This window comes from Zonotrichia leucophrys, chromosome 11 (assembly GCF_028769735.1).
Source record: "Zonotrichia leucophrys gambelii isolate GWCS_2022_RI chromosome 11, RI_Zleu_2.0, whole genome shotgun sequence".
NCBI lineage: Eukaryota > Metazoa > Chordata > Aves > Passeriformes > Passerellidae > Zonotrichia > Zonotrichia leucophrys.
Window position 1 is genome coordinate 17,438,754 of NC_088181.1, and position 16,126 is coordinate 17,454,879.

At 44.2% G+C, this 16,126-nt stretch overlaps 1 protein-coding gene across 3 annotated transcripts in view; it reads left to right on the forward strand.

Moving 5' to 3' along the window:
• Positions 1–16,126, forward strand: part of KCTD15 (potassium channel tetramerization domain containing 15) — a 48,751-nt gene that overhangs the window by 1,396 nt on the left and 31,229 nt on the right. For all 3 annotated transcript variants that reach the window (XM_064723567.1, XM_064723566.1, XM_064723565.1), the window contains exon 2: positions 4,676–4,851. In XM_064723567.1, coding sequence (XP_064579637.1) covers positions 4,688–4,851 — 164 coding nt within the window. In that variant the 5' untranslated portion in view covers positions 4,676–4,687. The remainder of the gene's footprint in view (positions 1–4,675; positions 4,852–16,126) is intronic.

A 16,126-nucleotide genomic window follows, 5' to 3' on the forward strand; every position in this document is an offset into this window, starting at 1 on the left:
TTTTTTTTTTTGGTTGAATTTTTCCTTCGGGCATGCAGTGTGTTCAAAAGAAAAAGGCAGAAGTTGAGTGACCGGGTGCGTTGCTCGCTGGTGATTTCCCTGACCATCAGTAGGGAAAAGCATTTGGGTGACGTGAAACTTGCACTAAATAGACTGGAGTCTGCCAGAGAGAGGCGGGTTGCGGGGGGGGAGAGGGGGAGGAAGGAGAAAGCCTTTCCTTTTTTTTTTTTTTTTTTAATTCTTTTTTTTTTTTTTGCGGGCGGGGTGGGGGGGGGGGAAGCAGAGCTCCATAGGGAGTTCCCCCTTTGCTTCCCCCCCTCGCCCCCCAAAAGTTTTGGGCACGATCTCCTCCGTGTCTCGGTGCAGTGCTCAGCACAGCAGCGTGGAGGTGCGTGCAAATGTTTCTGGACTTTTAATTTTGGAGCCACAGAGCCCAAGGTTTGCAGCTCCCCCCGCCCCGCTTTGTCTCAGGGCTGGGAGCACGGCAAAGTGGGCAAGTTGTGTGGGGGTGGCTGTGAGGCAGAGCTGTGGCTGTCCCCGTCCCCGTGAGGGCAGACAAAGGTAATTCCCGGTCTGGCCGTGCCCCTCCGGCAGCCCGGGCACGCAGCCGCTGCCCCGGAGCCGCCGTGGCCGCAGTGCCGGGGCCGGGGGGATGCAGGGGGTGGGTTCACCCTGCCGGGGCTGCCCTACAGACATGAAGGTCCCCGGGGAGCGGAGCAGCCGCCCCGAGGCTCCCTCAGCCCGGGGGTGCGGCCGGGCCCAGCCCGGCTCCCCGGCAGAGCAGCTCCACGGCAGGTCCTAAACCTGCCTGCCGCTTTCATTGCGCGTCTTAAATGTGCATGAAGGAATTAAACTGCACGAGTGAATAACAGCATTAGTTTCAATTAATTTTTATCCTGGCAACAATAAACTTTAGAAACAAAGCGCTTTTACATCCTTAATTAGTCTTGCTTCCCATCTGTAGTCTTTTAAGTGCCTGCTCCTTGATTTAACTTTGTCCCTCCTTCAGAGCCGCCTCCTTTTTTATTATTTTCCCTTTTTTTTTTTTTCGTTCCCCCTTCCAGACTGCTGCCTGTTTCTTTCCTGCAACCTTTCACCTCCCTTGTCCCTATCTGTCTGCTCTGCTCTGTGCAGTTTATTTCTCCTGTATTTTCCCAACATCAACAGCAGTATTGGTTACCATGGCCCCAAGCTATGTGCAGAGGTGGGAAAGCTTCATCCGCCCAAAACTTCTTACACTTTTGAAGTCTTTCTTTTAGTAGGATCTGAAATGTATCATCTAGAGTGTGTATTAAATGAACAGTATTCCTGAAGGCTTTAGAGCAAGAAAGGCAACACCCTGGAAAATTCTGCAGTCTTTCAGCATTCTCTGCCCTAGGGTTATAGCCCTGGGCACGGAGCTGAATGGAGCTCTTACAACTGCCTTCTGTTTACCTTTTATGGTTAAAATAACAGCTTAGCAAAGAAGCAACTTCATGGAGAAACGATTCAGTGAAATCATCTCAAGCTGTAGCAGCATAGCTAGTTTAATCACCCCTAGAGAGCTGAACAACTGTGAGCACAATGGGACACAAAATCATTTTGTGTGTAAATGAGCATGGCATTGTGATTATTTCACTTTGCATGGGCAAATAGTTTTTACAAGCAGTTAGCTTAGGAAGGCAGAAAAAGATAAGCTGGCTCTGAAAGATCTTGGTGTGTAATGTTTGAAAAACTAAATATTCACATAATTTGGGAATCAGGCTCTATTGATTTTGCCTTCAGCAGGTTCCTGTGTTACTTATTAGAGCAGGGTTATTGCCTGTGCCACTAGTTGGGATGCTGTATCCTGTTGTAGGCAACTAAAGAGCAAGGATTATTTTACATGGTTTAATAAATGAAGTTTGTTAGTGTTTCTGCGATATTTACCCTTAAGGTTTTAATTTTCTCATCCATATTAGAAAATATGTGCATAAAGACTTCCACTGGATAAATACATTTAGGATTTTGCTTTGTGCATAAAATAAGTACATTACTCAGTGTGATGAATTTTTGCTGTGTGTTACATTAAGAGGAGGAAGGAGTCATTAGAAATAGGGTTACGGTACCTTAAGAAACAGGGGGTATTTTTTTTTGGAGCAGTAGTGCTTAGCCGTCATGCCTCTTGATAATTAGCTCATACAAAAAGGACTGAATTCCACAATTTTAATAAAAATCTGGAATTCATTTTTTAATACAAATCCTCTCCAGCCAGTGTTCTAATTCCCCTTCTCCTCCTCTCCCCCCAAAAGCCAGTGGCACCCTCAAGAAGTATGAAAAGCCATAAAAGTTTGAGAACTATTTTAGCTTTCCAGTGATTTTCTATAATTAAGTGTTTTTTCAACACATGCTCTAGCTGAGAAATGCCAAAAGCAGAGGATTGTTCAAAAGGTCCCTCCAGTGAATAGTATAAATTAAATATCTACTGTGTGAGTATGGCCTCACTGAGAATCTCAGTCTTTACAGATCAAGGAATTTACTGGTATACTAACATTAAACAAAATCCTAAGATAGCAGCAGTGTTTAAATATGCACAAATAGATTCATATCACTTGATCTTTAGCTATCTGTGCATATTTTAAAATTGATGTCTGTATTTCAAGACAAATGGTTAAATGTAAGACACATTTGCAGAAGACTGGAAGTCCTTTGATTTCATTTGGAAATTGTAACAAGGGGTGCAGATGAGCCCTAATTAGACTCTTGTGTTGTGAAACTGTGTGAGATTTATTTCTAAGGCAGCCCTGTGCCGTGCAAGGTCTGTACCTTTATCATTAGTGAGCGTGGTTGGGGTCTGAACAAAGACAGGGTTGACATTCAGCCTGGATCTTCTGACCCTTTCGTTTAAGTGAAGGAGTAGAGACTGAACATGAGTTTACAGTGCTCTTTGGTAAGGAAAAAAACCAGCAACCTTTGTCTGTGTTGGCAGACAGATTAGTAAACACGCTGTTAAAATACTGCAGGTACTTACATACTAAGTTGTTTTTTTAAGTTAGTTGTTTTATTTATGCCAGATGACATATTTACTGAAGGTTGGCCACAACAAGCTCTTGTGGGAAACAAGACAGCAACATCTTGAGTCATGAAAGGATTCAGTCACTTTCCTTGAAGGTGGTGCTGTAGTGAAAATGTTAATGCCCAATTTTGCATCGGCTGACACAGGAGTCCTAGGACAGAGCTGGCATTTGCCTGGTGCTCAGTGCAGCTGTCCATCCAGCCTCTGAAGAGACAAGCATGTGGATCCACAATGGGGTGATGTATTCCCGGGCTGTAGATGCAGGAAATTCTTAGGAGCTAACCAAGATGAAATGCAGTGAATGGAGATGTTGTGGTGACTTTGTGAAGCTGTTCAGATTTGTTAAGATTTTTCAGTCCTGCTCTATAGGTTGGAAATTATTTTACAAAGAATGTTGCTGATTTATGTTCATCAAGTGGTGTAATCGGGCATCTTGTGCAAAATACTGCTAAGAGAAAGGCAAGACCAGCTGTAGATTTGTAAGAAACATTGTCAAAGTAATGTGGGAGAAATAGAAATTCACTTTGCAATGCTGCATGTAAAGTGCTTGTCAGATGCAAGGAAGAGCCTGGGTGCTTGGTAGCATGCTTGAATTACAGAATACCAGGAAAATTAGATTATATTCAGAAATGTCTTCAGCTATAATGTTTTGCATATGTTGCTTTCCCCATAAGGGGGAGAATGGATGTACATTTTCTTAAACTTTTCTAGAAGGTTTTTTTTCTGTTTGACCTGTGCACCGTCTGCACCGATTGAACTGCAATCAGCTTTGAGACACGCTTTGTGCAGAATAAGCTGTGCTTTTCTTAAGGAGAGAATTGAGGAATTTTCTTTTGCTTGGTTGTCCTGTTCATTTTTAAGGCATTTCAGTATTTTTAGCTTTGATTTTGCTGAAAATTTTTTGGATTCAGTTCAGTAATTTCACTAATTTTCCAATATTTTTAGGGCAAGAGACATTAGGTGGATTGTGGAATTTATGATTTCATGTGCTAGATTATTCAGTACTTTCTTGTCCTAAAAGCATGGGTCAGTTTATTTATCTTTCTTTTTTCACTGCTTCCAGGTATTAATTGCTTTCGGTTCGAAATCTTATTAGTTGTTTAGGTCTAATATTAAGGCTTAACTGAAAATTATCCATTTATTTCACAATTGTTGAAAATAAGCCAGAAAATTGATCTTAGTTTGAAGTGAAATTTACTACATGTATAAACTAGATGCCTTAGGTACTGAGGAAGTCACTAATTTAGAGGTGTCTTGTTACTGAGACAAACTTGCAAAAACCCCCTGAATCCCAATTCACAAATTGGTTATTCGTTTGTCAGGGGATATTTCACATCTAACACATAAGCCCACGACCTTTAATTAGAATTTTGCAGTTTGTTTTATGCCCCTTGAGGCTGACACCTTGAAAATTTTTTTCTTGATTTCTTATTGCTAATAAGCATCTTTCTCTTCCCCTCTGGTACTTAGAAGAAAATGATGCAAATACACTTAATTACAGCGGTGGCAATAATTTGTTAGCCGAATATATGATCAGGCAGATGCAGAAACGATCTGATTAGATCTGTGATCACACTGAGAAAAGCAAGGTAACACAGTGCTGCATTTAAGAGAAACTGTTCTTTTTGCCTCCCCGCTCAGGAGGGAAGAAGCATGTCCCGTCTGTCTCTGACACGCTCCCCGGTTTCTCCTCTGGCTGCTCAAGGAATTCCTCTCCCAGCTCAACTCACCAAGTCCAACGCTCCCGTGCACATCGATGTAGGAGGACACATGTACACCAGCAGCCTGGCCACCCTCACCAAGTACCCAGACTCCAGGTAAGGAGCACCTTGGTGCTGGCAGCTCCCTGCCTGCTGCTGCTGCTCCCTGTGCACCTGTGAGGAATATCTCGGTGCGAAGTACATTTGTTATATATTCACCGCTTATGAATTATTCAGTTTCTGATTTATACAGGAACTTCACTGGGGTTCTGCAGAAAAAGAAAGGCCTGTACAATTTATATATTATTTAGAGAGTCTATTCATTTTCTCTCTCAACATCTTCTGCGCTCTGCCGATACGTTTGAAGCACCTGTTGGTGTGCTGCCCTAGATTATTTCCAGCTGTAGCAGGAAACTTGTTTCTTTCAAGTTTGGAGGGAAAAATTGGCTTTTTCTTCCTCAAGGAGAGAGAATGGTTCTACCACTGTGGGACTGATGGATGCTTGTGTTGGCCAGGCAGAGTGCTGAGCTCACTGGTAGCTGAGAGCCTCAGCACTCAGCTCCTCTGGGCTGACCCACTCTGGCATTAAATTCCTCTGAGTTCCAATGTACTGCCTTGTGCTGGACAGGTTGGTGACATGTCTGGCACGATTTATGTAGATCTGGCCAGCATTATCTCAGGATAAACTCCAGATATGCCTAATTAGGAGTAGATGTGGCATGAGAGTGTATTTGTGTATGACATGGAGTGTGTGTTGTCTGCCTGGCTGCCAGTCCTGCAGGGTGCTGGGCGCCACGAAGGCACTGCTCTGTGAGGGATGAAAGCCCATTTGTGGGAGCAGGATGCTGAGAGGTGCCTGGTTTTGATTTACAGTTATATACACTAAATCAGTTCAGGTTTTTATCACTGAGGCTGCTCAGGGTGCAGAGATCCAGAGGCTGAGTGTGAGTGTAAGTGTGCTGGCCCAGGGTGCCCAGTGCACTCTTGGCTCCAAAGCAAACCAAAGCCCACATTTTATTCCTAGATTTTGCTACCTGCATGGCCAGTATTCCATAAGAGATTTGTTTTTCTTCTTTTTTGGTATGACAACCAGTGTAAAGAGCTAGTTTCATCTAAGATTTTTCTTTTAAAAGAACGAAGGGGTTTTGCAGATTTGGCAGGTTCCCAAGCGATAAATGACATTTATGGAGACACCTTGAAATGCCTCTAATATCATAAAGCATATGGCTGTGATTTCATTCCAAGGAAAGGGAGCTGCTGAAATTCTCTATGGAAAAAATCCCAACTATTAAAATACCTATATTTTATGGTCAGATCAAAACAATATGATTTTTTTGGACAATATCTGTTTAATAATGTCTTTGCAGTACTACTTTAATCATAAAGAAGAAATCTGTTTAGTGAAGAGAGATTTATAATGCAGAAGCATATAAATGCTTCATATTATTAAAAAATACAGTGAAGATTCTGCAGTTGTAATAGAGTGACACATCTGTTTCCACATTTTAAAACATTGCTGCTATTTTTAAAATATGCCACACATCAAGCTTACTTAATAAAAGCTTCAGTTATAGAAGCTTTGGGAGAATATACATAAATTCACAGATTTTACTTCAGGAGAATACTGTACTGAACCAAAATTTTCTTTTTTCTGCTTGATAAGTAGCAAAAGCATATTTATTCAGATTTTGAAAATACAAAACTGACCAGAGCTTACATGCTGCCTGATGTTTTTCTGTGTAATGTCTTTTGTTTATATTGATATGTTATCTCATAAGGTTTGAATGCTTTTTCAGCAGCTCAAACTTCATTTCTCACTGAAGTGAGAGCTTCCAGCATGAAACCTATAGATGACATTATTTTTGTAGCAAAAGATAAACCTTCACCAGCAGCCCAAGTAGGACATACTGCTCGATACATTATGAAACTGGGTGAAGGCTGTATCTTAATTTATTATCTTTTTTTTTTTTTTTAATATTGTTGGTTTTTTCTGCAGTGCTGCATTGTAGACTTAGTTGTAAGCCCCTCACTGAGTCTGGCCTGCTGGCATTCCTGGTTGAGGAAAAACAACTTGGGTTATTCCCATGGGGATGACTGGGGCTCCTGGTGCTGCTTCCCTGCCCTGGTGTGGATTTTCCATATGGCACAGACTGGCTTTGCAGGGCTGGGAGAGGATTCCAGGTCTCTCATGGGGCAGGAGGGGGGAAAAAGCTTTTCTGAGCAAAATATCTGGAAATAATGCCAGGGCACTGCTGGCTTGTGCCAGGGGTGTGACATGTGTGGCCACAGAGAGGCACGGCCACACTGATCCACAGCAGAGCTGTCTGGGTTATTTTGGACAGGGTGTTAAACTCTTGGATTGTGTGAGTTTAAAAGCTTCAAATCCAAGGAATCACACAAATCTGTAGATAGTATTTCAGCAAAAGATAGAAGCATATGCTGAAATGCTTTGCTACATCGTAGCTGCAGTCACGTAAAATAGTTTGTGCTCACTGAAATTGAAAACTGAGAATAAGCTTCCTTTTTGTTTGTTTTACAATTTCTGTTGTTTTCTCTGTGCTCCCAGATTGCAAAGAGCTTTTAGCTTGTTGGTTGTTTAGCATATACTGTACTTGGATTTTTAAGGACACATGGATTGTGTGTAAATGGGTGTGCATACACAGAAACATCACATGCTGATGGGAAAATAAATCACCAGGTCGTGCTGGAACTTCCTCAGTATTTTGGGGAGGTCCTGAGCAAACTCAGTTGGTGCTGAGCTCAGTGAGAGGGAGGAGCTCCCAGAGGTGCCCAGGTCAGTCCCAGTGCAGTGTGCCCAGCTCCTGCCCCGGCTGTGCTGCCGTCCCCTCCGCGGTGGCACCAGTGACACAGGTGACACCTGACAGCATTCCCTGTGTGCTCTGGGAGCTGGCACTGGGCTCTGCCCACCCTGTGTGCCTGGCTCTGCCCAGCTGAGGAAAAGAACCATCCTGGGGAAATCCCACTCAGCTCAGTGGATGGCTGATAGTGTGAAGCCAGAGGCCAAATCTTGCTTTTCAGAGATCCCAGAGTTGTTTCAGAGCAACTTGGAGCAAGTCTTTGATGTTGTTTGCATTAGTGCAGCTGCTGTGATCAGGGCATTTGTCCATTGATGAAATTTGCATAAGTAAAGGGTGCCAGATTAGGCATTAAAGGGGGTAGATGTTCTCTTTCCTGGAAATTTTTATGGCCCACAGAAATTCTCCTAAGGGGAGAAAGCTTGAGCAGGCACAAGTGGTGTGACAAAGGAGAAGAGGGTTAAAGAGCCACTATCAAAGATGGTTTCTGAGCCACTCACACTCACCCACTACTCCTGCACACCTTTCCAGCTGGCTTTTTGAATTAAACCACACACAAGGAAAATAATCTAACCTTTCAGAGAGTGAAAGGCAAGGGAAATGAAAAATAAAAAGAAACTGTGATTAACAACAGCATCATGATGGTGGTCTCAAAAATTACCTCACAAATAATATTATTATTATAATTCTCACATCCTGTACCTACTTGAGGCCACTTTCCATGCACACCCAAAATTGTCATTAAAGCTGACAAGCTTGGAAGGTGCAAGGAGGTTGATGTTGTCTTACCTGGATCTGAGGCTCAATTTCAGTAGTTGGTTTTCAGCAATTTCTCCTGCTTAATCTCACAATTCTTGTAGTTCTGGATTGCAGGTAAAAAAAAAAACCAAACCAACTAAACAAAAAACTCTGTTGAATTCTAGTGACTCTTATCATCAACATCTTTTTTCTACAATAATTTCTATAATAATTGGAAAAATTATTCATCTTTGTAGCATTTGCTCTGGAAATTTCATTCCTGTTTTCACCCAGAGGACCTCTAACAGCCCCTTCACACGTTGACACTTGGATGTGGATTTACATGACAGATTGTAAAGGCTGCAAAACCTCTAGCACATCTCCAAAGTGAGTTGCAAATTGTATTTATCCAATGGAGTGAGACAATTTTTACATTTAGAAAACAAACCTAGCCCAAAAGTCCATTCCTTAGGTGCAGTCTGGAATCCCCAAAGGCAATGCCACATCCCCCATAGCCATTCCCACTGAACTCTGGCAGACATCTCACTGACTGCAAGCAGAAAAGAGGGAGAAACTCAAAATCTCTGTAGACCACAGCTGGCCCCAGCTTCTTGATTTCACTGGAAATTTTGATACCACTTTGAATTTGTTTTAGAAAGCAGAAAAAGATAATTTCTTTGTCAGAAGCCTGTCCTTTTCACTGTCCTGAACAGTGTTTTTATCTCGGGGAATTGCTGTGAGCTCTCTCTGAGCTGCGCTGCTGTACAAGGTAAATATATTTACCTTCCATTGTTGGATAGTTTGTGTAAAACCCTCTGTTTAGGATGCTTCCATGTGCTCTAAAGTGATGTTTTCTGTGCCATTACTGATGGCAAAGGGGAGGAGTAGTGATTTCTGTGGCAGTGCCATTGTGCAGGTGGGAGCAGTGAGGGTGCAGAGAGCCCAGAGAGCCTCCAGAGCTCTGCTCCCAGCCTTCCCCCCTGCCAGGATGGAACTCCTAAAACCATAATACACTTTTTATACCCTTTTTTATTTTCTCCAGTAAATTTATAATTTATTTATTTTATGGGCCACATCATTTATTTAAATTTAAACTTTCTTTAAATTGAACTTAGATAAGCATTGTTAAACATCAGGGATATACTTGTTAAAGTACATGTACTCATGTAGAGTGTATATTATATATAAAGTACATGTACTCATGTAGAGTATATATATAACCAAATATATATGTATATAAAACCTTTATGTATATATATATATAACCAAAACATGCTTAAAAAAACTTAAAGATAATATTACTGTCACTGAATAAAAATTGGTCTTAATAAAAATAGAATAAAATCATAAAATGAATGAGAATTAGACCTGAGACTGAATAAACTTAAGAACAATCAACCTCAACAGAAATCAATCTTAATAGAAAAATGCTCTTAATTAAATCAATGGAATAAGAAAATATAACATTATAGTGAAAGTAACAACATGATAAAGTTAAATCTTTAGATTTCCAGGGCAGGAATCTTTAGCCCAGTGCAGCACAGAGCCCCTCCTGATCCAGCTCCTGGGCACTGGGCTCTGCCTCCCACATCTGGAGCTGTGCCCTCCAAGGGGAACCAGCACAGGTTTTATTATTTGGTTCAGGAACTAATGACCTCTCTACAAGGCAGTAGTTTTCCAGCATATCCCTTCCTCCAAACCCATGGACTGTTTTGGTGATTTCCAAGGAGTCCCCTAAAGCAGGTGTCTGCTCTGAATGTTCCTTGTCAAACACATTGTTGTTTTTCTGACCCCCCCTGAGACAAGCTCTCCTACCCAATGACCTGACTCCAGCCCTCTCCAGGTGTGTTTGGGGTTTAATTCAGCTGCCTTTTCCCCCAGCACCTCCTTCTCTCTGACTGTTGGAGCTCAGCACTGATACCTGAGAGCTGCTTCTCCCCTCCTCTGCAGCCTGGGCTGAGCTCAGGGCAATTCCCTGCTCCAGGTTTGGGGACCCCTCAGGTTTGAGGATTCCTGACCCTGTACTGGATGCAGTGCTTGCACAGCTCACACACACCTCCTGAGATCTACAGGACAAATTTTCCACATCATCCTTTACATGAAGGGCTCTGTACTGAGCCCCACTCTGCACTTCTTGGGAGGGATCAGGGAAATTCTTAATCTGGATATATTTAGGATATATAATTCTCTGGATTTAGCAGAGCTGAAAACATCTCGTACATCTTGCTCATGGATTCAACTGTCACTCTTATAATAATTTATTTGCTAATTTTCCATCAAATCTGTGTACTATTGAGGTTATTGCCTGAAGACAACGTGCAATTAGCAAATTTTGTCACTTACCCCATGCTGGCAGTGAGGGTGTAAAGCAGTGATTGAACAAGGCCTCTGCTCAAGACAGGTTAAGTGGGGTGAGAGCCAGATGTGTTCTGAGCAGTGTTGGTGGCTGGGGGAGCTCAGCACAGCTCAGGGAAGGATCCCCAGTGGAGCAGAGCTGGCTCTGTGGGACAGCCCAGGCTCCTGCCATGGTGGGGAAGATGAAACAGGAAAGCCTTATAAATATGATTGTCTGGCAAAAGATTTTGAGAATATAGAAACTATAAGTGAGATTGAAATGAAAGCAAGTTTTGAGATACCTCAGTTACTGAACAGCTGGAAAACAATGGTGTGGCCAGCTGAAGGTAATCCCCTTTTGATGGAACAACACCCTCTGCTTGCAGACAGGCCCAAGGGTCAGAGCAGACCCTACAGCTTGGCAGAAGGGCCCAAAGAGGAGTTTTTAGGGTTTAAAATGTAACTCAGTGTGGTAATGTAATGATTCTTATAGGCTGTATGTAAATGCTATAGGATTTGTATCTTGTACTAAATTGGTTAGTGAGAATTAGAATACTCAACACAGAAGATGATTTATGGTATTGTAACGGGAACCTCGCTCTCTTATCCCTTTTACTCTCTCACCCTCTCATCCTCTCTCCCCCTCTCATCTCTCAGGCCTGCTCTGAGCTGTGTTTGGCAGCTCCCAGCAGGGCCCTGCACCCAGGCCCTGTGCAATAAACCCCAAATCCCAGCAGGGCCCTGCACCCAGGCCCTGTGCAATGAACCACAAGTTCCTGACCTGGCTGCAGAGATCTCTCGTCTCTGTCTGTCCCAACCATCCTACCCCTGACGCTCCTACACTGCCAGCCCCATGCTGCTGCACCCCTGCAGTCCCATCCATCCCCATTCAGGTGTCCCCAGGTGTTTCTGTGTCACTGTCACTCCGTGCTGCTCACACACCCCACAGCTGTGCAGTGTCCGGTCCCTCTCCGGTCCCTCCTCACCCCCCAGGTTTTTCAGGCACAGGAAGGGCACAGGGGCACATTTCAGCCTCTGTGAGGCACCTGTGTCCCCCCAGGCCAGCTGTGCAGTGCCCTGGTTTGTGCCCAAAGGCAGCCCCAGCACCCCATGTTCCAGCACTGCCTGCATGGCAGCTGCACACAAAGCTCACTCATTTTAACAGCTATTGTCACCTTAACCCATGCACAGACTTTCAGGCACAGCCCCTGAAGAGGCAGGAGCAGGTATTTATTTGCCCTGCACTTCAGGAGAGCTCTGAGGGCAGGTTCTGCCATGCCAGCCCAGCCTGGCAGGCTCCCCAGGGCTCTGCCCTGTGCCAGGCAGCTGGCTGCAGAGGAGACCAATAAAGCAGCCAAAACCCAGAGGTTTTGGTTATGTGCAGGGCTTCTTCTGAATTAACATATGAATTCTTATAGAGATTAAGGTTTTGGTTATATGCAGTGCTTCTTCTGAATTAACATATGAATTCTTACAGAGATTAACATAGTTTTTGGATTCATATCATGCACTTGAGATTCACAGATACATCTTTGGAGTTTTTCTTATCTGGTCATTGAGCAGCTGTGTCTCTGGTTTCTAAGGGAACTTTGACCAGCAGAACCCATAAGATAAAATCCCAGAGGATGACCTTTTTCCCTTCTCATCCTCTGTTTCCCCCCAGTCTGCCTGTGGATGTTTTACTTATTAAAGCAGGATTGGAGCAAGCAAAGGGTCTCCCTTTGCCTTATCAGGGGTGGAAACTGAACCTGTGTGTCCCCTTCTGCAGAGCCAGCTCCTTCCAGGTGCTGCATGGCCAAGGTCACACAAGTCCTTGCAGCTCTGGGAAAGGTGTGAAGTGTTTCTTCCTGCAGGCCTTGTGTCCTACAGCACTGTGTGTTGCTGCTGGACACATCCAGCACAGCTCCTGAGCAGGGGGAGGACTGACCAGAGCAGCTACAGCTTGAGCTGCACTGGTCTCAGGTGCCAGAGGAGGAGTACATGGCTTGGTCTCTATGGAAAATATAAGTAATCTGTGATAGGGATGTATTTACAGCTGGGAATGGTGTTAGGGACCCTGTGTGTGTCTGTCACTGGCTGGACAGAGCCCTGGATGCAGTGTCTGTCAGAGCCATGGAGATTTCCACATGTTCCCTCTGTTGTTGCACATCTGGAGCAGTAGCTTTGGTGGTAAAGGAGGGTAATGGTAATCCCTGTAACCCTAACCCTGCATCCCATTGATTTAGGGAGGTGGGAAGGAAGGAATTTATGCGAAAACTGATTCTTCAGTGCTGTTTGTGTGCACCTCTCCAGGATCTCCTCTGAACTGGCACGTGGGGAGCCCCAGCAGAGCTGAGCTGTGTGCTCTCACAGAGGTGCTCACTCCTTCCTGGCCTTGCTAACCCCTGCCCTGCCCTGCACAGGCACAGCCTGAACCCACAGGCTCAGGAGAGGAAAGCAGAGTTTAACCTTTGGGAGAGCAAATCTTACTGCAGTTGGGTGCTGAGGTTGGGTCCTGTCAATGAACAAATTGTGTTTTTATTTGGAAAAGTTGAAATGTTCAAGCGGACACTGCCGGGCTGGTCTCTGGTGAACATAATTTCAGGAATTATTTTTTCTCTTTGCCTTTGCAGCCTGGGTTGTGTGGAGGCATAAGTGGATATTATGGTGACTAGGAAGGGACAGGCTGAACTCCTTCTGTGGAGGAGCAGATAGCAAATCAACACTCAGATGGCTTAGAGAAGTACCATGGTTGTGGTCAAAACCCCTGAATTTGAGAAAATTGCACAGTCCTACCCAGATAGCAGCTTCTTGGCTCAGCTGGTCAGAAGGAAGAGCAGGTTTGCCATGGAGCTGGTGCAGGCAGGCTGGGGCAGGAGGGGTGGCACTTGTGCCCACTGAGGGCAGTCCAGAAGATGAACATGGAGTGTTCATGTCCAGCATCTCTAGTGCAAACCCCAGCTGGCCTTGCCCTGTTCTCTGCTCTTCCCTCTCATGTTCTGCAATGATATCATAGCTGAGTTACACTTACACCAGCAGTAATTCCCACCCTTCCTGCTTACAACAGATTGAAAGCTAGTCTAGTTTACTAAAAAATCAAAGAGAAGCCAGCAGACAAGGATACCAAAGTTTCAACTTTTCTTTTCTTTTTTTTTCATTTAGCACTGTGTATTTATCTCAGTTTCTTGTTGGTCAAGTTTGGTTTGTCATTTCTTTTGTTGCTGCTTGTGTTCACCACTTACCTGACAGGGCACTTTGGTACCAGCAGCATAATTTAAGGATTTTCCAGCAGTCAGTTTCAGGATGGTAGGAGAGAAAACACTAACATAGCAGTGCATTTTGAGAGACCACTTCCACAGGATGATAGGATGCTGGACTGGAAAGGAACTGTCTCTTCCTTTTAGGTGCTGCAAGTGGAGGCTCTTTCCTGCTCAACAGTGTGGTGTGAAAGTACTGTAAAGATGCTGTAAGTGAAATGCAACATCTTTACACTTAAAACAAAGGGGGAATCTCCTTTATTGACTGCTGCTTGGCGTGCTGTGCAGGCAGCTCCCCCATGGCAGGCAGAGGAGCTGTGTGAAGAGGCAGGATCAGCAAAGTTGTGTCCCCAGGTCAGAGCTCACCACAGCACCACTGAGGCTTTGCCCCTTCCCAGCTGGCTTCTGAGCACACAGCTCTGCTGTTTGTCTTTTGATTCATAAACTTTTGATTTATAGAGACCCTGCAATGGCAAGCAGACCTAGTCTGCTTAGGGGGATATTTCATGAACTACTTAGGAAGTTTATAAAATAGACTCCCTAGATTATGGAGCAAGGGGGTATCTGTTTTGTAAGGAACATGTTATGAAATGAATTTGTCTCTAGGCCTAACTTAATTATTTTAATGATCCCACTGGTGGTTGTCGTAGGTGTCTTTTTGTGTGCATATTGTGACCTACATGCTTGTGATCATCTGTGAAACCTAAAGATTTAAAAATACATTGGACCTTCTTACTTCCTTGCCTCCTTCCACTAAAATAAATGGAGGTGGTTTGGATATTGGTGTGTTGGGCCACGTCTCTTCCAGTGGAGTCAATGAGAGTTTTATTGTAATAAGCTTGAATGAAAACAAGCCTTATTGTTTTAGAAAATGAGCCTAATAATGGATCTGGCCAAACTAATCCTTGTCCTTGTGGGGTTACACCAGGGCTGGAGCTGTTTGCTGTGTGGTGAGGAATTCAGAACCTGGGCACTGCCCTCAGGAGCTGCTGCTGGGTGCCCACAGAGCTCTGAGGGGGTAAAACCAGCAGCCAGGTGAGCACAAGGTGTCCTGCCCTCCCAGGTGCATGCACAAACCCCTCCTGCCCTTCCCAAAGATGGGGCTCTGCTGGTTTTGAAGGAGCTCCATTAAATTTGTGTCAGTGTAACTGAACTCTGAATTAATCTATTCAGGGGTTAATGAAATCCTGAAGAACAAAGTGCATTTTTAAATAGAAGAAATATGCAAACACAGATTCAGATGTGAGAGCAGAGGGGAGCTGGATCTCTGAGCACAGAGTTACAGGCTGGTGTGGAGGATGCCAGACAGGAGCTGATGCAGGCTGTGCCCTGTGCTGCTGTTACCCCATGAACTCTGCTAAGTTTTTGTAATGTGAAATGTAATAAATTGATGAGCACAGCCAGGCCTTGCAGTACCTCAGCTTGTTCCCTTGTGCTGTCCTGACACTGAATGCAGGATCTGGTGGCAGGGACAGTCATTGTCAGCCACTCTCATGGCTGCTGTCACTGCACTGGTACAGAATTACACCAGGCTAGTCCCTTTCCTAATCTGAATTTACAGCTGGGAGAGGCTGCAGAGCTGGAATTAAACTCCAGAGTTACAAACTCACTTCTCCATGCTGTGTCCACCAAACTGCCTTCTCCTTCATCCAAGCTGCTGTGATCAGCATGTACTTCCTTCTTTTGATGCTTCAAAATGAAATGAAGCATCAATGGTGTAATTCTGTAAAACCTTTACAGGGGTTTGTTTTCACCTGACTTGCTCTCACTTGAAACTCGGCCAGGCAGGACAGCTCTGAGCTCCACAGTTGTGCTTGGTTGTGTGCAACCCTGGTTTTTTAAGATTTTCTAAGCCTTCTGATGTTGACATTCTTGTAGTGAACTTTCTCACACACTCTCTGTAAATAACTCATTGTTTTGCATTCCTTTGTGGAGGAGGAGAAATTTGATGGACTGTTGGTTTGTCCAGTGTCGTTGGAGAGGTGGCACTGTCACCCTCCAATCCACTGTCACTTTTGGACGTCTATAAATGTTGGAGTCAGAAAATAAACTTCCCTTTTCCTTCACCTTGAGAGCAGCGGTGTGCACTTGTGGTTTTTCGTGTCCTATAGTGACAGTTGTGTTCCTCCCTGATGCAGGCAGGACAGCTGCCTGTCTGGACACAGAGGCAGAGCAGAGGAGTGTGCTGTTCACCTGTGCTATGCTAAATTGTGTTCAGAAGCCAAAATTGGTGCTTTTCACCTGCTGAGGGTCACATACAGCAAAACC